At 55.0% G+C, this 19,863-nt stretch overlaps 4 protein-coding genes across 4 annotated transcripts; 1 reads left to right on the top strand and 3 right to left on the bottom strand.

Moving 5' to 3' along the window:
* Positions 1 to 440: 440 nt before the first annotated feature.
* On the bottom strand, positions 441 to 1,600 carry N0V96_001636 (uncharacterized protein; the record flags this gene model as incomplete). The annotated part of the gene is made up of 2 exons (XM_053194220.1): positions 441 to 1,164; positions 1,224 to 1,600. The coding sequence occupies 2 exons, from the start codon at positions 1,598 to 1,600 to the stop codon at positions 441 to 443; spliced, it is 1,101 nt and encodes a 366-aa protein (XP_053048417.1).
* Positions 1,601 to 7,036: 5,436 nt separating this feature from the next.
* Positions 7,037 to 9,496, top strand: N0V96_001637 (uncharacterized protein; the record flags this gene model as incomplete). The annotated part of the gene is made up of 6 exons (XM_053194221.1): positions 7,037 to 7,089; positions 7,263 to 7,279; positions 7,359 to 7,519; positions 7,655 to 8,917; positions 8,972 to 9,415; positions 9,470 to 9,496. 6 exons carry the CDS (start codon positions 7,037 to 7,039, stop codon positions 9,494 to 9,496), a joined length of 1,965 nt encoding a protein of 654 aa, XP_053048418.1.
* A 1,495-nt stretch (positions 9,497 to 10,991) lies between these two features.
* N0V96_001638 (uncharacterized protein) lies at positions 10,992 to 11,479 on the bottom strand (the record flags this gene model as incomplete). The annotated part of the gene is made up of 2 exons (XM_065756280.1): positions 10,992 to 11,239; positions 11,473 to 11,479. The coding sequence occupies 2 exons, from the start codon at positions 11,477 to 11,479 to the stop codon at positions 10,992 to 10,994; spliced, it is 255 nt and encodes an 84-aa protein (XP_065615520.1).
* A 1,137-nt stretch (positions 11,480 to 12,616) lies between these two features.
* On the bottom strand, positions 12,617 to 15,122 carry N0V96_001639 (uncharacterized protein; the record flags this gene model as incomplete). Its single annotated transcript, XM_053194222.1, has 2 exons — positions 12,617 to 15,000; positions 15,056 to 15,122. 2 exons carry the CDS (start codon positions 15,120 to 15,122, stop codon positions 12,617 to 12,619), a joined length of 2,451 nt encoding a protein of 816 aa, XP_053048419.1.
* Between the last annotated feature and the right edge of the window lie 4,741 nt (positions 15,123 to 19,863).

The raw sequence follows: 19,863 nt of genomic DNA on the forward strand, positions 1-19,863 counted from the left end.
AGACGTGCATCCGAATTGTAAACACTTTTGACGACAGAACGAAAAGAAGACTCTGCAAAGTCTACGACATACATCATTTCGAATTTACGCCCATTGGGGTGTAGTAGGTTAAAAGCTCTACACACCTACCTTGGCCCAGACCGTCGCTGTCATAATCCTGGATCGCCGCTCATACCGCTTTACAGACGCACGCGCGCACTCAAGGTATCCGTCTTTAGACGCCGATGCCAAACAAAAGAAAATACTACCCGAATTAGAAACAACTTCACCCCAGGATCAACACATAAGAGTACACTGTTGGCCGCAGCCATACATCGGCGCCGGTACCGTTTAGTCCAATCGTCCAAAATCGGCTCATGACCCGGCCAGAAAGAAAGGAAAGTAAACCGATTTTCTAGTCGAAGCGAATTGTGTCTCTCTGCCCGTCTCCCCCTTCTCTCTCACGATGCGGATTTATCGCTCGAGTCCTGCTCGGGGTGATAGTTGGTCTCCCCCAGCATCGCAGTCGGCTGCGTGGTCATAGCCGTCTGCGTGTTGGGCTGCGGTTGCGTCTGTACCGTCGGGCCCGTAGGCTGCTGCGCCGGAGGTTGTGACGACGATCGTGCCGCTGTGCCCGCGGTGGCGGCGTGGAGCCTCTGGTCCAACGTCTTCAATGCCAGCGCTCTTCTCCGCTCCGCCTCAGCTCTGGCACCGCCGGGTGCGCCTCTCTGTATGAAGTTGTTGCCTCGTCCGGACGGGACATTGTCTGCGGAGAAGGGGCTGCATATCCGCATCGCTACCAGCACCTCAAAAATCTGGTTCGAAAGGGTGGCAACGAAGGGCTTCACCGGTGCCGGGAAGAACTCGGCAAATGCAAACGTCTCGCTGGCGTCTCCGCGGAGGGAAGTCGGCTGAGAAGAATCGAGGTCGGGGAAGACGGTCTTGTAGAAGCGGAGGTATGTCCAGCTCGTGAGCAGGCCGCTCAGAGCAAGGGAGAAAGAGGCCGCCGTCAAAAGCGGCGTCAGAGACAGGATAAAGACGATGCCGAGGTATAACAGAGGGAATCGCGGAACTCGAAGGGAGAGGATGCCGCGGAACAGAGTAACGGTGTGCGCCGGGACGAGCTGGCTGAATGCGACGAGGAAAGAGATCTGCATCGGGATTGTGCCGCCAATGACAGTCAGTCTGTCAGGAGCTGGATTAGTATTGCTGGCGGCGGACACATGAGGGGAAGGTCAACTTACGTCCAGCGCTCGTTTCTCGTCAGGGTGAAGAAGATGATCATGAGCGCAAAAGTCAGGACATTGGGAATCAGCGCCGTGACGGCGACGAACTTGGCCAGCTCCGCCGAAGACCAAGCTCTCTCGAGGTATCTACCGCCCTGGTAAATGGTGACGCCGGCAATGCCGAGCGTGAAGATGTTGTTCTCGACCAGTGTTGAGGTCAAAAAAGTCCATGGATAAATAAGGGAGAGCTGAGGGATGAGCGTCAGGTACGGTATCACGATCTCGGATGTCGCGCTCCATTGACGATAGCGGATCGCCGCGCTCAGAAACGACTGCACGACGAGAACAGCTAGCAGAACCCGGGTGACCGGCGGGATGTTGATTCGGGGAGGCATCTTGGACAGCTTCCGTTCGAGGAGGAGGTCGTCAACAGCTCATCCAGGTTGGGATCGTGAGTTGGGCAAGCTCGCTTTTTTGCCCTTCAGATATCTGGTTCCTGGAGCCTCACACAAGGGGACACTTGGACGTGAGTGGTAAGGCGTCCCGGGGTCGTTTCAGTGGGTCCCAGAGACGGATTAACAGTCATGCCGACATTAGAGGTGAGCTAGTCCCGACAGGGGGAAGAGCTGGAAGCTTGTCGCACGGTCTTTGCAGACGGGACTGATTGGATCCCGTGGTCAATTTTGGCGGGTTCCCAGCGAAATTGACACGGGCAGCTTCTCTCCCCGGTGGCGGTACGTACCTAGGAACCACGTTCCCTCGGGACTCCCTCTCGTGCCTCAAGTTCTCTCAACGATGTGTCTCTGACTGCCAATATCAACGTTGGGGATTGTCTTACAGCAATATGAAGCTCACGACAAATACCAACTTCCGGCGGACTAGCATACGGAAAACGACGCGCAAGAGGCAAGATGCGGCGCACAAGCAGCAGCACAAACAGGCCCCCGAGTTTTTCATCTGCAAGGCGATGAACGGGCTGAGAGAGGGGGCGTGGGAGTGTTCCACTGGTGGATACGACGAGTCCTCGATGCGGTCGAAACGGGGAGATCTCGTGGTTCCATCCCTGCAGGGCTCCCAAGGGCACTTGGTTCGGTTGAACGCCAGCCCAGCCCGGCCGTGCCAGTCAGAAACCGTCGTCCGCCCTCTCCCATAGGTGCCACCGTCCCGTCCGGCCTCTCGGCAGGAAAAAGTCTTGTTGTTGTTTATTGTCTTCGGCATGGCCATGACCAAAGGCCACTTAAACGACTCTTTGGGGGAATGCTGCGACGGATGACAGACATGCCTTTCCCCAGCGCGAGTTGTGGCTCAGGTTGGTGAGAGCGCCACAGTGCCCAGTCGGCCAAGACTGACTCGAGAAAAGGGCCCCCTGGACGCCTTCGGACGGTGCCGCAAACCTCGGACGGGCTGCCCCAGGACCACCAAGAAAAGGTGCCAGATCGCTCGTTTACTTGACTAGGCTGGCTTCGTCCGCTAGGAAAGAGACGCCGTTGCGTTCGCAATGGCATCACTGAATGTCAGAGAGGGAAACAACTGCCAATCTGAAGTAATCATCGCCACCCAATTTGCAACGAGTTGATCGCTTGCCATCGTTGTAACGAATGTCAGCTTTCCCGATACCCAGTCCGCAGCTAGCGGCTCAAGTCCGACAAACCCCTTCCCTCGTCATCTCAATACCTACCCCAGGCGCTGCGGCGGCATTGCGCTGGGACACATGTCGCCATTGAAGCAGGAAATCCGAACACCCAGCAAATGGCAGCGGGCAATAAACAGTACAAGCGCCAGTACGAATACACTACGAATAGCCATCGTTTGAGTCTGTGCCAGGGTGCTAGGGTGATCTCTGTGAGAGCGTGCTGCCATTCCCAGGGGTGTTTCCGAACAACAAAACGTCGGCCAACGTTGACGGGATGGGGCTTGACCACAAAACGAGGTCCCATTCGGCTTGGCCTGATGTGCCGGTGTGACTGGCTAGCAGTGAGTGGTCACAGACAGGCGGTGGCAGGGGGGCCTGAAGAAGTCCCCGGAGCTATTAAAGATCGAAGGGCATGCAGCCATCACATCCTTGTTCACACCCACCCATGGCGCCTCGCAACCAGCGGTTCCTGCCAGGGAAGGCCCCTTGATGGGCAATGCCACGTACACACAAGAGATGACCTTTCCGGGCAGACAGACGAGAGCTTGGTAGAGGGGAGAGGGAGCAGGATGGGAGGAGGACCGGAAAGGCGATGAACGCTTGAATCGACGACGACAGTGGCATTTCGCCGCCAAACACGCGTCGTTAACATAACGAAGTGCGGGAACAAGCCCTCATGGCAAGAGAGGCTTGTTCCGGTTGTCTCGTCCGACTCCGACCATGAGCGTCGCCCCCAGGTGCTGTCATGATTGGTATCCCCCACTCGGCACCGTACCTTGCCTTGCTCATTCAAGGTTTGGCGGTACGTACATGACGGGTAAGAATTGGAAACAGACGACAAACCGCTGCCCATCTGCGCGGGCTGCAGCCCCAAGAGGCGCGGCCCTCTCTCGGCATTAGCCTCCAGGGCGGTGGTCGCATGGGGCAAAAAGAGAGAAAGAAAGCCATGTACGTATCGATTTGTGCATACAAGCTAAGCCGTGCCGCAATCAAGACAGACGACGGTTGGGCGGAGACGTCAGAACACACACAAGCACCAGTGGTCCAGTGCACCAGACAAGCATAGTTTTCCCGTTGCTCGTCTCGTCTTCCCTACTTAGTCTTGCACGCCTGGCAAGTATGTTTCTGCGGCGTGCTTCCGCGCGTGTCTGGCCTTGCTTTAGTTGTGCACCTTTGGTCGTGGAACAATGCTGGGGGCCAGAAACAGCCACCAGGTTCACAAGACTGGGAATGTTTCTGGGTCTGGGGTGTGCACCTCCCGCCTGCGTGTCTCTTCTGATCTCCGACCGGTGAGGTGGAGATGGGTATCCGTAGCGGGATCAAGTCGAAAGGGGGGGAGGAGGGATGGGAGATGCCGGAGCACGGAGGCAGGTCAGTGGTCACTACCAGTGGTGGTGATACAAAAACTGCATTCGATTGGCGCAGATGCGCTAGAAGCGAACGTGCGGCGGCGCCCGCAATGGGCAGACCTGACGGACGGCAGAGTCAAGAAGTTTGAACGAGCAGATCAGCTGGGTTGAAGACATTGGAGGTTTTTGGTTTTTCCCATTGCTCCAAGAAACTGGGGAGCTGCCTTACGTAAGGTGGGTTTTGAAGGTGGGCTCGAGATATACAAAAACTCCAGCCAATCCGTGCATCGCTCTCCCGTGTTTGTACCTTTAAAAGTATCTTTTGACTCTACCGATGGTGCGTACGGATACCTACGAGGTACTCCGTAGCTTTGTCGAGGTCGGTACGGCGTACGGAACACCTTGAAAGTTCAACGTCTCCAGCCCTCTATCCGTCCTCGGTCCAGCTGCCTGTATCCCTACGTCAGTCAGTCAGGAAGAGGCCAGCATCCACTGTGCTTTGCTTGTTCTGGACCCCTGAAACCATCGAGGTTTTTTTTCTTCGGCTTCTTCTTTTCTTCTGGTGCGGCCACGTCGAACGCTCGCCGATACGTACATCGGTGCGTAGGCATCTGCGTGCACCTTGGAAGGCATTCGCTTGCGCCGTGGTCAGCCAAACGACTAGAGATCGACAGACACTGAGCAAGAGGTTGAGCGCAATCGCGCACTTTGTATACCCAGTCGTGCTCGGTACTATTTTGGATTGGAGTGTGCCAGGCAGGAGGATCCAACCCCGATGCTCACATTGCACAACAGCATGGAGAAGCCTAGCGAGAAGCGAGCGACGCATTATGTACTCCCGTCACTCCGTAGTCCGTAGTCGTACCTCTCGAGATCGAGAAAAAGCACGCACAGCCGACTGGGCCCCAGGCGTGGCACGAGGCATGGAAGGAGGGCTAAAAAAATAAGAGGAAAATGTACCTTTGCGTATGCGTGAGTATGAGACGGTACTTGGGACAAAGCGCAAGGGGCGGCATTGTGACTTGGGGTGTCAGGACCACCTTCAAAGTGCCCCGAAATGTGGCTCTCCCGGGAACCCTGTCTTGAGTAGCAGCCCCAAACACCAAACCCCAAGTTCGATGGACCACAACAACAAATTGATGGACGGGGGACCACGGGATTAGCAGAGAATTATCGTTTTCTCGAAGGCTGCCCGCCCCTTCTGCCTTCCCCTCCCCAGACATAATTCTCTCTGGGACCTCCCCTGATCTCAATGGTGGAAGAACGTACCTTTCGAGTCGTCGTTTCCTTCTGCCCGACACTTTCGTAGTTTTTTTTCTTCCTCTTTCTTTAGTCGAGAGAGCCGCGCTTCGAAACATGGGAGCACATACCTAGTGAATAACGGGGTAAGTCAAAGAAGTTGCCTGCCGTCTCGTCATTGTCGTGGTCGTGGTACCTAGCGGCTGGCCTAGATTTCTCAATGGGATCGCTGACTGGCTAGTGATTTCGAGGAACGGTCCAAGAGGTACGCTGAAGGTTAAGTACCTTGGATCATGCATTTTGGGGCCTTGGAGCCGGCTCCACACCCGCCCGACATGTGCGGTACGTACCTTCGTGGGTAGGGACGCAGTAAGGTAGGTATGCTTGTTCCTCGAGCTTCCCGTCCCAGTTGATGGCAGGCCCAGACGTGTGGAAGTCTCCAAAGATTTCGTGTGTGTCTTGGTTGATGCTGGCTTTTGCGCTCGTTCGTTCATCAGTCTTTTTTGGCCTGGGACTTGCAAAGCCTCGACCAGGGTCCAGGGCCTCAGGCTGATCCCTTTCCCTACCTATTCCTTTCCCTTCTCCCCTACCACCCCCGTCTGGCGAGTTCCCTGCTGCTCCTGATCCGACTGCGACAGGTGTGTGTGCGTATGTGTACAAATGTGTGTGTGCGTGCGCCGACTGCAACTGCATCGTCGTGCCGCTGCACCGATGGGGACGAAGGCATACATCAGGTCGTTGGCGGTCGCGGTAGTGTCGAGGGCACCGTACGGCGCCTTGAGCAGAGAAAAGAAAGCTGCTGGTGATCGACGGGACGGCGGTAGGCAGGTGAGTTTATGGGGTGAGTGCATCAGCTAGTAAGGCATGGTATGGATTGGTAGTGTACCTTATCCGTACTGTGCCGTGGTGTCTGGTACGGACAGCAGTAGCGAAAATGCCACTGCCAGTTCCATGCGTATTTCGGCTTCCATCCGTCAAATGATGCGACGCAGGTGGCAGCTAAAGACGGGACAGTGAGTGCAAGCAATGCGGAGGCAACGCCGCGACGCCGCGACGCAGAAAGCGAGGAAAAACGTATTGTGCTTATCCCGTCATGCCCCAGTCCCCCAAGTCCCAGATCATAGATGTACTCCATACCTTGGTCGCAGTCGCAACAGTCAGGTCTCTCTCTCTTGAATCTTGTCCAGGTGTCTCTCCTCTTCCTCGTCCTCGATCCATTCCACCCATCCTCCTCTTTGCTGCAGTGCTGGCCCCCCCGGTCAGTCATAGGCAGTCCCCTACCTTAGTCGCTAGTCCAGTCAGTGCCCGCCATTGAATCCAACTGGGCTGCTGGCGCTAGCGCCACGCCTCACGCCTGGTCTCGCCTAAACAAGGTACGTAGGCTACGTACCGCCAGATTCAGATTCGCCCATCCTTCCATTTCATCCACTCTTGCGGGCTTCCTCAATCTTCAATCTTTCTTCATCTTGAATCGACGACTGCAAAAAATCGCTTCCCCCTCGACCGACGACGCCAGCAAAACGCGCCCACGAAGGCTCTCATCGAGTCCCCCATCGAAATCTCTTACAGAATCCCCTTCAATTACGCCGCCCACAGCGGCGCCGAGCGGCATGGTCACCAAGGAGTACCTCGACTCGGACAGAGTCAACTTTCTCGTCTGGAGGTGAGTTCACCCTTTTTGCGTCTCACCCACTCCCGCCCGCCGCACCTCCACGCACAATCGCGCCTCACTCATCTCACACCCTCTGCCTTTGCCTCTCATGAATTGCCTCTCGACGGACGGCCTCGCGCCCTCATGCTATCGCTGACATGCTGACTTTGACTCTCCTCTTTCAGGTATCTCTTGGAAGGCAGTATGTGACAACCAACCGTCTGGGTACAGCCAGCGGCAGCTGGTGGTGGGCCACGGGCTTTTTTTTCTGACGATTGCAGACTACCGAGAAACCGCAGCCAAATTCCAGAAAGAATGGCACATTCAGCAGCCTCATCGCCATTTTGACTTTGCAAATCACGTCAAGAGCCACGCTTTGGTGTCCGTCATCAACAAAGGCCTCTGTTACCATGCCCTCGAGAGAGAGCATGCGAAGAAATTGGTAAGGCATTGCGCTCTACTCGGCTGTCCTTCCCCCCCCCTTCCCTTCCGCGTCCGAGTCGGCGGCGAGACGGACGGGTGGGTGTGTGGAAAATGTGCGAACTCTGGCAAACTAACATTTTCTTTGCGCGTGCAGGTGCCTTCAGATGCTGCTGCTGCGGCCGAAGCACTGCAGGTGGGGTTGTTTGGGCCATTGATCGCTCAACCGCCTCAAAAGATTGAGGAGGATGAGGACGCAGATGGCGAGGTGGACGACACAGAGATGGAGGTCGAAAACACTCGGAAACGCCAATTTGACAGCCGGCCACAACAGCAGCACATGGTGAATGGCGGCTCACCCAGCAAGCGGCCCAGGCTTAGCAATGGGTATGAGAGCACGAACGGGGCGGATGCAGCCACGGACCCCATGGAGCTAGACAGCCACGGCGACAACAACCACGCCTATCCTTCGCCTCTCGAAGGCGAGCAAGCTCCGACGCCCACCCCAAGAACAGATGGTCCCGAGCAGGGCACGCAAGTCGACAAAGTTGAGGAATTGGCTACAGAGACGACATTTCTGCGATTAATGCCCGATGACAGCAACGCCAGCACCGGTGCCACCAACAACGCTCGCGATGGCGGCGCCCCGACGACTTTGACTACCACTGCTGCAAGCGCAGGCGGCCCCGGAGCTTCGCCCTCGCCAGCCAACGGTGAAAATGCACCCATCCTGTTGCGCTGCGAGTGGAACCCAAAGGACCCATCAATCTTGGCGGCTGCTGGAACCGATGCGCTAGCCCGTATTTGGACCATCTCACGTTCAAGCACAATGACGCCTACTCCAGCTCCCGAACCCGACGGTCACGTGCATGGTGTACATCGCCCGTTTCATAGTCTCATCGACGACGAGACTCCCAGGACAGCCACAGTAGGTCAACTTGCTTGGAATAGTGGGGGAACGGCCATTGCCATCGCCATCGAACATGGCGACAGGGCGTCGGTCCATATCTGGGCAAAGGACGGTTCTCATGTCGACAAGTTCGACGTCTCGGACCCTCCCGTGATCAAGCTTCGTTGGAGCCCGAGCGATGCAGCCCTTCTCGCCATTGCGCCCGATAATAGCAACGCAAACGGACCCGGCGGCGCTCTGGTCACTGTCTATCACTCCCTGACGTCCAACACATTGTCCTATTTCCTGCCGAATCACGACCTGCTCAGCTGGCCACTGGATGCTGCGTGGACGAGCGAAACAGAGTTCCTCCTCACTGGCGGAGATGTTATGCTGTCACTCAAGTGCACGGAGACGGCCATCGTACCGAATAAGAAGTTGGAGAGCCGGGAGGACGACACATTCACTCAGGTTGTCTATGACCGGCGATCAAAACTTTCTGCTACCGCGAGCGACAAGGGCATCCTGGATGTAAGTGTCCCGAAACACCTGTGCCGTGAAAGTTCAGCTGACTCAACCTTTTAGCTTTGGGACGAAGATGGTCACCGCCGGTCAATAACGGCCCACTCTGGGGCGATCACGGCGGTACAGTGGCAGCCTCTCCCGGACGATGCCATCGTACCGGAAGGCGAGCGATTGATCGCATCTGGAGGCGATGACTGCGCCATTATTATTTCCAACGCCAAGGATCCTGAGCCTGGAAAACCAAAGTCCATTCTGACCATGGAATCGCCCATTGTATCGATTGCATTCACACCAGATGGCGCCTTCATCGCTGGAGCCACGGCCGGTCGCATTCTGATTTGGAAGGTGGGCGAGCAGCACACGATGCCAAGGGCGAGTTGGAGCAGATCGCCGCATCCCGGATGGCTCAGTCCCAAGGCGAGCTCGGAGCCAGAGGACGAGGATGAGCACTGTCTGTGCTGGGATGCCGACGGACAACGGCTCGCCTATGGAGCTAACAGCAGAGTAAGTCGTACTTTTGAGACCTTATGGCGTGGCCTGATACTAATTATCGCGCAGCTGGCTGTTATCAACTTCCGTCGGTAGACGAAAAACCAGATTCCGTGCCCTTTCGCACACGTTTAAAGTCGTTCAAAGCACTCCAACGGAGTGTTAGACGTTATAGAGACTCGGTACTCCAACACCAAACGGCCGAGATCTTCCGAGGAAGGGGAAATCATGCCACCCTTCGAGAGTCTTGGCCAGACGATTCTGTGTCGTACATTTACTACTTTCGAATTTTGCAGTTATCCGGCGTCGCGGCGGTGTTGTTTATCGATGATTTCAGACAGGTCCCCAACAAACGGGGTTAGGGCGGGGAACCGGCTGCCTTCTTGCATACGCATACCTCCATCTCACATTACAACTGAAGCTTTTGGAAAGGACGACTGGCGTCTGCGTTGGTTCAGATGTCACCGTGGTAGACGAATCGGTCTCTTTGCCCCCTCTGGCTGACTGATTGTTCTCCAACGTACTCGTGTCCTGCCAGCGGAGGAGGAGTACTTACTTGACACTCGAGGGGTCAGCACGTTGTACACTATGCCTGTATATACCAAACGATATGGAAAAAGGAAACTATGACTCTTGACTTCATGCTGGTCTAATTTGAGCGTAATTTTATATGGTCGTTGTGAAGGGCTCTATGGAATGCCCCTGCGCTTCCAGATCACGATGCGATGAAGAGCGACAGCCTTTGATTAGACGCAGCTGTTAAATGTGCCGACAAACATACACCTATTCATCAGGCATTTCAATCACCTTCATCACAGCTTCAACCACGCAAAATGTAGTACATGCGAATTGGCTCCAAAAAAAAATTGCTCGGCAGGGTAAGATACGTTACCTAAATCACCGACGGCTTGGTTAGACGTGCCACAAATGACAACCGGCCCCCGCATCGGATCCGGACGGACGACGGAGAGGAAGGGGGAGGGGAAAGTGGAAGGGAAGGGAAAGGGAAACCCAGCCACACTTGCGCAGCCAGCCCAGCGCCTCTCCTTCCACGTCGTGCCCCGCACGTGTTAGTTCCAAACGACGAACGTCCCCCTCCATTTTTCATCCGTGCGCCGCGGTCGTTTCCCTTCCTCTGATTGCAAAGAAGGTGCGGAGTATCAATCCCATTGTTTTCCCGCCCTCGACGACGAAAGAACGCATTGTTTCTCTCTCTCTTCGTGGTGGACTCGACGACGATCGCAACTGACCGAGGGGGGACTTTGTCTCATTGAGATCCGACGTAGTATATCTCGCGATATCTCGACGTTGCTTGACGAGACGAATTTCATCTTTTTTCCGACGACTGGGGTAAAAGATTGTATTGAGTGAGGTGAACTGCACGAGGCAGGAACGACCTCACACCCAACGTGCCTAAATCGACCTAGAGGATTCGGAGAGCTCTCTCCACCACCACTTTACAAACCTTCTCATCTCTCACTCACCCACAACCCATCAAACCATTCTCATACAACATACACATTCAACACACACACACGAGGAAAAAAATGTCAGCGCCATACTACACCCCCCAACGCCCCTACTTCCCCCCTCAAACCACTCCCTCCGCATCCTCCTCCACCTCCACAACACGCGCAGGCGGCAGCGGCAGCGGCGCATCAGGAGCAACAGGAGCACCCTCCTTTACACCCGCCATGCGCGACCGCCAAGCACGCGGGAAAGATCCGTACTCGCCGCATGACAGCCCCTCGGACTCGGATCTCGAGTTTGAAGGCGGCGGGGCCGGGGGTTCGCCTTCGAGGGGCGGCAGCGGGGTGGGTAGGTTGGGGCATCTTGGTCCTGGGGCCGGACATCACGGCGGTGGTGGTGGGATGTTAGCAGGGGAGGAGGGGAGGTGTAGGGGATGGTGATTCGCATGAGGTCAGGAGACGGAAGCTTTGGGCTGTTGCTGTGCTTGAGGATCCGGAGAAGTTGGCCATGTATGCGTGTAGTCGCGGAGACGTAAGTCGCATTCCCCCAATTTCCCTTGCCCCCTTTCCTTTCCATCCTTCGCCAACTCCTTTTTTCCTTACGCTTCATGTTTGCGAGAAGGCTCTTTCTCCTCTCCTCTCATATCATCCACCCCCCTTCAAACTCTCAAGTCCTCCTCTCGTAACAAATACACATCGCCGCGCCAACCTGACACACTTTCGCAGAGCATCCCCGGCACCCGCCTCCACTTCACCCGCATGCTCTGCGGTTTCGACGAGGAGCCGATGCATCAGCAGCCGTCGGACCACCGCAAGGCGTCGGCGTCGTCGTCTTCGGCACGGCGGGACCCGAGACGGCGGAGCGCTGGAGGGGACCGAATAGGTCGTCATTGAATCGGGCCAACATGACATTTTCCTTTTACCCTATGACGACGGCCTCTTACTTTATGACTCTTTTCACGTGGTTTGCGGGACTAGGGAGTTGGGATTTTGATTCTTTAATTCGGGAGGGTTTCTTTTGGGAAGGGGGTGCGAGTCTTACAGCAAGCAGCCTGCTCTGCCTTGATGTCAATTCGTGGAAGGTCTTACCATGACCAGGGGAGAAACATCCCCAGGGGAGAAACATCCCTCGGGTCGTGGTGAGCGAGGTTGGCTTCAAGTTCAGGCACATGAGGAAGAAGGGAAATAGCAACGGCGTAATGGAGTCAAGGAGTCATCATTTTGTCCCGCATCCTCAATTACACACTCTCTAACGTCAGACAAACTACAATGGATTCACGTCACGATTAAATACCAGCCAAACGTTCTCAGTAATATGAAATGTCAATGTGAAAAAAAGGGATTGTATGTCGGTCTCCCGCTGGTATCCGCACCGGATCAGCCAGCTGACCTTGAAAGAAGCTATGTAGTTCTCCCCTCTACTCTCTGCAGTTCTCTAGGTAAGGTGAGGTGGGTTTATCCTGCAAGTAGGTATAAACCCCCCGACTCTCTGGTCATCATAATTACACGAATTGGCAATCCCGTCGAGAAAGACAGGTCTGCCGTGGTTCCAATGTGCAATCGTTGAAGCCCCTGCAGATGGAATTTTGGATCCAAAAGGGGGGACAGTAATAATACTAGAAAAGGAAACAAGGAAAAAGCACCACCAACGCCGAGTAATGCAATGGTCTAGAGTGAAACTCAGTAATATCCAAATGTCCCATCCTGTGTCTTCCCTCCTTGAGCTGTCCCAGGTCACGCCGCATCTTTAAGCGTACCTGGCGCTCTGAGTCCTGTTCATCTCCCAACCCCCGTTCTGGTAGGGGTCACCGCCATGATAAGGCGGAGGCGCGCCGGGACGCGTAGCAGCTGGTGGCGGTGGAGGGATGTTGGGATTACTCCACGCCCCTCCGTAGCTGTTCCACCCGCCATTGTGCGCCATCGCCGGTACGGGCACGGGTTTGAGGCGCTTAGCCCTCTGTCGGCTCCTGCTCCTTCGGCACGCGCCGCAGATGCAGCTAAACAACACAATGAGGACCAGGAGGCCGACGACGATGACGACGGGGATAAAGATGCCCTTGTTGTTCTGGATCCAGTCCATGATCTCGGTGCCGGCGTTGGCGCCCTGGCAGACGCCGTTGGAGCACTTGCCGCCGCCCGTGCACGACGTGCCGTCGAGGAAGTTTTGGTTCATCGTCACGCAGGCGCCGTTGCCGATGCTGGGGACGTTGCAGGAGATCATACAGTCTGAGCTGCCGCTGTTGCACGAGGTCACCGAGGTGGAGTTGGTTCGCGATCCCCAGGCGGTCTTGCACTGCTGGTCGCGAGAGGTGCACTGTCCAGAGGCGCAGGTGAGACCCTCGCCAGAGTTACCGCAGGAATCACCATCGGCCTTGTGCTCATCGCTGGGGCACGTTGATGATGAGCCACTGCAGGTCTCCTGGGGGTCGCAGGAACCGGTGCTGGTTCTGCACACGGTGCCGTTGGAAGCAAACTGGCACTGGCCGTTGCAGCAGTCCTCGTTGGCGGGGTCGCAGACTGATCCGGTGGTGAACTTGCACGTCGTGGGGTTGCAGCACTTGTTGCTGCCGCAGCCAGAAGTTCCACCGCAATCGCAGTCCTCGCCAGACTCAACAATGCCGTTACCACATTGGCTTCCGGTGATGGTGTTGACGTTGCGGTTGTTCGTCAAGCAAGACGACTTCACCTGGTTACGGAGGAGACCGGAACAGATGTTGCCGATACTGCAAGGGGAGAAGGCTCTGATACCGGTGCCGGTCGACGGGTTCATGATGTAGGAGCCACCCGCATTACAGGTGCTGGAGCTCAGGGGGCAGCATCGCTGCATGTCGGAATCGCCATTGCTGCAGGTATCGGAGGTGCAGTCATGTACAGCACCAAAGGTGTGGCCTACCTCGTGAGCGATAACCTGCCACTCACTCGGCGTCTGGATTACTACGTTGGCTGATGCAACCGTCTCATTGTTACTGCCGCTGCCTGATGTCTGGGCTCCATCGGTGCAGGCCTGTCCCAACCATGCCAGACCAACAGCAGAATCGGTGCCGCAGGTGCTCAGAAGCGTCCAGAAGGCGTTGTCGTCGTTGGACTTACCACGCCACGCCGAAAAGAGGTTCAGACGATCGGTAATGGTGACGCTGTTGCTGCAGGCGACGTTCCACGGGGCGGTCGAGCTCGCCTGTCCAGGGCAGTTGGCATCGCTAATTGTGAGATTCTGAATTCCGAGTGAGATGTTAAATGTGCTCTCGTACACCTCGGAAGCGGCGTTGATCACATCGATGATGTTCTGTCTGACAGCCTGCGTTGAGTTGAAGGCGGCGGTGTAAGTGCAGTCCGTAGCAACGCCGAGGAGGGCGATCTTGCGCGTCGTCGGGCATCCGTTGGTTTGTCCGATGGTGGAGACGAGGTTGACACCTGCACCGTTGTTACCGGTACTGCCGTCAATCTGTCTGCCAAAGATGTTGCGTCCGAAGAGAGAGTTTGATGGCACGGACTGCAGGGGTTCGGTATCCCGCGCGTCAAAGATCTTGTAGTCGGTGTTGAAGTCCAAGCTGTCCGAGTTGCATGAAGACCGGCCGAAAATTTCCCGCTTCTTCTTTAGATCCTCACGGTCGGTCCAGTATTCGATGATATCCGAGTCCCTCCAGACCACCATGTACTCGTCGGGGTTCCGGCCGTTGCCCGGAGCGTCGGGGTCCTCACGGTGCTTGCGCGCATGGTAGTTGGTTCCGGTCTGAATTCGGTGGTGGTCGTCGTCGATGCGGAAAGCGCCCTCGAAAATGGGTTCCGCGCCGTCTCGATGTACCGTGATTCGAGCCCATCCAGCATGCCTCCAGTCGTTGGGGCTTCCCTCGTGGCGTACGAATGCCTTTCCCCTGAATACCCGGTGCTCTAACCTGTCGACAGTTTCTGTGGTGTGGATCTTGCCGTCGTGGCCCATGTAATTCACTTGGAGATTGTTGTGGAGAATATCATCGTTCGGTTCCAGCGCAAGACGTATTTCCTGTTGCTTGTCGTGCAGAGAGAATGTGAGATCGAAGTGCGAAAGGGCGTGACAGTGTTGTGAAGGGGAGTGGAAGACGGCATCTTCGAGGATGGTGACATAACTCAGCGGGTTGCGCTGTGTCGAGTGTGCTGTTCGCCGTCGTCAGTATGCATCGCAATACGCCATCACTTGCCCAAGATATACCAAAAACACTCTGGGGAAGAGCCGCGAGGCCGGCAAAGGCGGCAGCTATGGTCCTGAAGGAAACCATGGTTTGTGGTGGTGTCCCCGCAAACGGGGTGAGGCTCAGAGAGGCCTCTCACTTGTGGTGTTGCGTAAGCCTCTCGAATAGGGGAGATTGAGAGAGGAGGAGGGTCGGTTTGCGATCGTCTTAAACCACTGTTGTGCCCGCGTCGCACCGCGTCGTCCCGGATGGTTTCCAAAAAAGAGCAAATACACACACGAAGACGATGGGATGACGAACAAAAAAGGGAACCATACAGACAGCAAAGTAATAAAACAAGAATGAACGAATGGAGAGTGGTGGACGGGGAAAAGATGGTGGAAAGTCCGGGTGCTGACGGCCGTTCGACGGGTGACGGAAGAGGAGAGAGCGCCAGTGCTCAGGAACTTGCGGATGTGGGATCCTCGGGGGGGCGTGTGGCACACACCACCTACTTCGTCCAGAGTGAGAGTGAGAATGAGAGTGAGAGTCCACTGCAATGAGTGTGCGAGTGTGAGATGAACGGTGGATTGCGCAACACGATCTCTTGGTACGGGGGCGTGGACCAACTGTATTGGAGCTCGGGAGGTGCTGTGGATTCCACAGGCGGGCTGGGCGACGTCTTGGTAACTCTTGGCCTAGTACTACTCGGCGACGCGGCAGTGGCAACGCCAATGTCCAAGTATCCTCGTGGGGGCTGGGACAATGCAAGCTGTACAAAGTGCCCCCGTAGCGTCCCTAGCGTCCCTAGCAACCAACCCGGTTTTTGTGTCTGTATGTACGGAGTACAGCGATCTCTCTCGGTTTGTCGTGTTGAGTACGATGCAAGAGAGAGAAATAAACGACAGTCCCAAAAGGGGTGGTTGGGTCGGGTGAGTGAGAATCAAGGTTGCGGGATGGGTTCTATTGTGGCTCTGCACACTCTTTTCTCTCCTCTCTAGACTCTTGACTGGCTAATGATGTACCCTTCTCCAGGACCGGGGGAGGAAAAGAAGGCTAGGAGAAGCCTAGGAGGATGTCAGGATGGAGAATGGTTCGGAATTCGTGTCCCTGTTTCACTGTTAGTTGCTGACAACCTTTTGGCAACGGAAGCCGCAAATGCCAATTAATTCTGCGACCCGGTCGATCCCCCATCGACCCCGAGCCCATGGACGCCAACACGGGCGCTACGCTGGACGCTGCGCTTGCTCGCTCTCGTGATCCATCCCAGGCACTTGGACTGGCTTGTCACTGACACCAATGCCCCAAATAAGAATTAAACGAGAGCAAAATGGGCCACGAAAGAAAAAAGAGAAAGGCCGAAGAACCCGCCGTCCGTAGCCTCTGATTCCGGTTTAGCCAAAGCCCACCGATGCAGAAGCCGGCATCGGGGCTCTGTTTACTTCGTAATGTGTGCGCTATAGTTCATCTCATGGCGCTGACCGACATATGCACGTTATGATTCAGGCTCATGCAAGAATAGGAGGACTGCAAGAAAAAAAACTTCATTCCAACATACCTCTTTGATGCCGACACCAAGTGGGATGCGGGTGCGTGCGTTGCGTTGCGTTCGTAGGCTGTAGCGAGAGGGGAATCCCGGCGTCAAAAGCCAAGATGCTCCTTTCCCGGGGATCTGACACTGTCCTCGTCTGAGCTGAGGCACGAGGAGACCTAGGAGGACGACTGTTAAGTCCAAGTTGCCGCGAATACCTGCTCCAATTCCCGTGAATGCAGGAGGGGGCGGTGGCCTAGCAAGGCAATGGAGCCGATGAATGGAGGGGGGAGGACGTGATGGGATGGGATGGCAGCCCTGAGAAAGATGTATCGGGCTGAGCGATTGGCAGCGTGTCAGCGGTTTCTCTGAGGATTCTCTCGCAAATGCACCTGCACAATGAACGAATGGTGGTGTGTCGGGTTTCCCTTGACAGAGGGATCCCTACTTTACACAGTTCTGTGTAATCGTGGGCTATTCTTAGCCGTGCTGTTATAGACAAAATACGTACCTTTTTTATGGTCTTTCTCTCTCTCTCTCCAAACCCTTGGCTCCAAGTTGCGACCTTTTTCCCGTTGTGTGTTTCAGAGCCCAATGGAATGGCACGCTGGGCCAGGTAGTCTGCGAAATAGGGCGCTTTCTCAGCCAATGGCAACTGCCTCACCCTCGGAAAGGGTTTCGTCGAGAAATGATGCTGGCAATAGCAATCCTATTGAGGGGTTCTTCAAGCCTTTTTCGAGTTTGACGTTTTGACGGGGAGTTGAAGAGAAATGTCGAGATCTCTATTGTGTACAGCCTCAAAGACAAAAAGTATGACCTGATTTGATCCGTCCCGTAGTGCATGCACCCACGATGATTTAAGTATTCTTCTTCTATGCTTCCCGAAATCTTGGAATGTTCTCCGATTTTTTGACAGAATGGAATCTGTGGATCATTCAATTGTGCCGATACCACTATTATGCTCATCACTTTTCTTGGCTTCCCTCTCTGCCACTTTTTTTTCCCCCACTGCAAACGCTTTCTCGTCTGGATGGGCTTTCCCCCCCGCGCGCGTCGGATGGGACGGTCTTGGTGCTTGGGTTGTGTCCTACTTGCTTGTTTTGCAAATTTCCATTCAACCACCGAAAAAACCGAGTAAGCTTATTGAAGCTTACGTCTCCCTCCCCCCCTCTCTATACACTGGGTCCCTGACTTTCGGGAGGCTGAGCAGGGCTTGGCTTAAAGTTCTCTGACGGAGCCAACTCTGTCTCTGGGCCCGGGGATGCGTGGTTCGGGACCGCTAAACCTAATTGGACTTTTTCTTTTCTTTTTTCTTGATGTCACTCATCTTTCACTTGGAAGTTTCATTTTGCTGCTGCTTCCTCTTCACCAAGTATCAGCAAGAGAACGCATCCAATACACCTAGGCACGCACCCGAGACAGCTTGGTTCGGTAAAAATTGCCAGGTAACTCCAATCTCCAGGGTCTCAAGCGAAGTAGTATTGGAAGTTACACAATCAGAGGAAACCCCAGACTTGATTAAACCTTCCGCGTACAGGACATGGGAATGGATGACAGAGTCCAGAAACTCAATACTCTCCCCCCGCTACCGACCGAACCAATCATTCACCCTCATCTAACACCTTGGCTTTCGGCCAGGGAAAACATCAGATGGCCTTTCTAGAGCAACCATCAACATCGCCTGTCCTGTCTACACAGCCCGCTCTGGTCAGTCAGTCAGTCGAGAAGGTCGGATTTAAGACCCTGATCCTCCGCCGATGCCGTGTACCGCCGCATTCACGCAGCATGGGAGGGGAAAAAAACAAGCACATCCAACTACACTAGCACAACTTACATGTCGGCGCCCCCTCTCATGAGGATTGCGCGTCAGACCCCATCCTGTGGTGGCTTTGCTCGCTGCATGCACGGGAACAAAAGCCAAACGAAACAAAACAAGTTCCCCTCTCGACCAACCATCTCGTTTGTGAACCCTTCTGTTTGCTGAATAATCGATACCGAGTGCCAAAAGTCGGTGGAGAATAGAGATGGATAGTGACCTTTCACAAGTATCCGTAACGGATCTCTCACCTTACCTTACCTTGCTTTATCCAAGGAGGCCTCCTCCATGTTATGCCTCTTGTCTTCCGAGAGAATCCAACCCTTTTCCCCCACACGCATCAGGGTATCAAATTACCTCCGAACAATTCACGGCACCTGAGGGTGCCGCATCTTTGGACGCCAAGCCCATGGAGGGGACATCTCGCCTGCCAGGACACCTCAGGAGTCTAGCCTTGGTTCTTGGCCCGAACAGGTCGATCGTGGTTGTTGGGTTTCCGTCTCCGTCTGATCGTCATCCGATGCTTTCTTGGACATCGGTAGTAGAATGCTCAAAGAAGGGGGAAGGGAAGTGACGGAACCTGCCTTCATCCAGAGTGCTCCATCATGATCCATGATCACCACCACATGGATCATGAACCGCTGGCACGCTACACAGTAGAAAAAGGTTGGTATCGGAGCCAGGGTGTATCGCGATTCCATGACTACGACTACTTACATAATTACTCAAATGACCATTGTTCAAGTGAGTACCCTTCGTCTAAACAGACCGCGCCCCGGTGACAAACTTATCGGAGATACACAATCATGTAAAGCCTGGTGATCAAGAGAACGTAAAAGATACTCCCATTACTTCATCAGTCACGGAACTTGACTGTCTGCCGTATCTGATGAGACCAGACACCCAGCCTGGAAAGACTGTAGCAAACATCACCATCACCGCAGATATGATCCCGCCACATCTCTCGCTCAAGGCCTTCAGGGATTGCATTCAGTGTAAGCGTAAATATACACAGCCTTCTGCTCACATTATCCCGTCAGCCACGTGTCTTGCCAAACTAGCACCTAGTACTCCTAGCCGAAGACTAATCGACAGGACAAAGTTTTACCGTCCGACGAAGTCCCCATTCTCTCCTCGGATATAAGAGACCCTTTGATGACATGCCAAGTCCTACCGTGCTGTGTAGGCCCTCGGCCAAGAAGCTACGGAATGGGGAAGGATGGATTCAGCAAGGCGATGTCCGTTCCTTGAGAACAGTGATGACGACGATATCAACGTTGCCTTTCCCAGTCCTCCTCCAAGTCATCCGCCTATGCCACCCCCTTCTGAGTGCAAAAGAAGAAAAAGTGGTCATGCAGCGCGCTGAGGCTATGCTTCCATGGTAATTCCAGACGTTCCCCAGACGTTCCGGGTAAGCGCCGACCAGAAAAAAAAAAGTCCCATCAGAGGGAGGCCGAACCACCGAGGGGGATCATCGTCGTCCTCCTACTCCGCTCTTCCCT

This window comes from Colletotrichum fioriniae, assembly GCF_027942845.1.
Source record: "Colletotrichum fioriniae strain IMI 355084 chromosome Unknown scaffold_1, whole genome shotgun sequence".
NCBI classification, from domain to species: Eukaryota; Fungi; Ascomycota; class Sordariomycetes; order Glomerellales; family Glomerellaceae; genus Colletotrichum; species Colletotrichum fioriniae.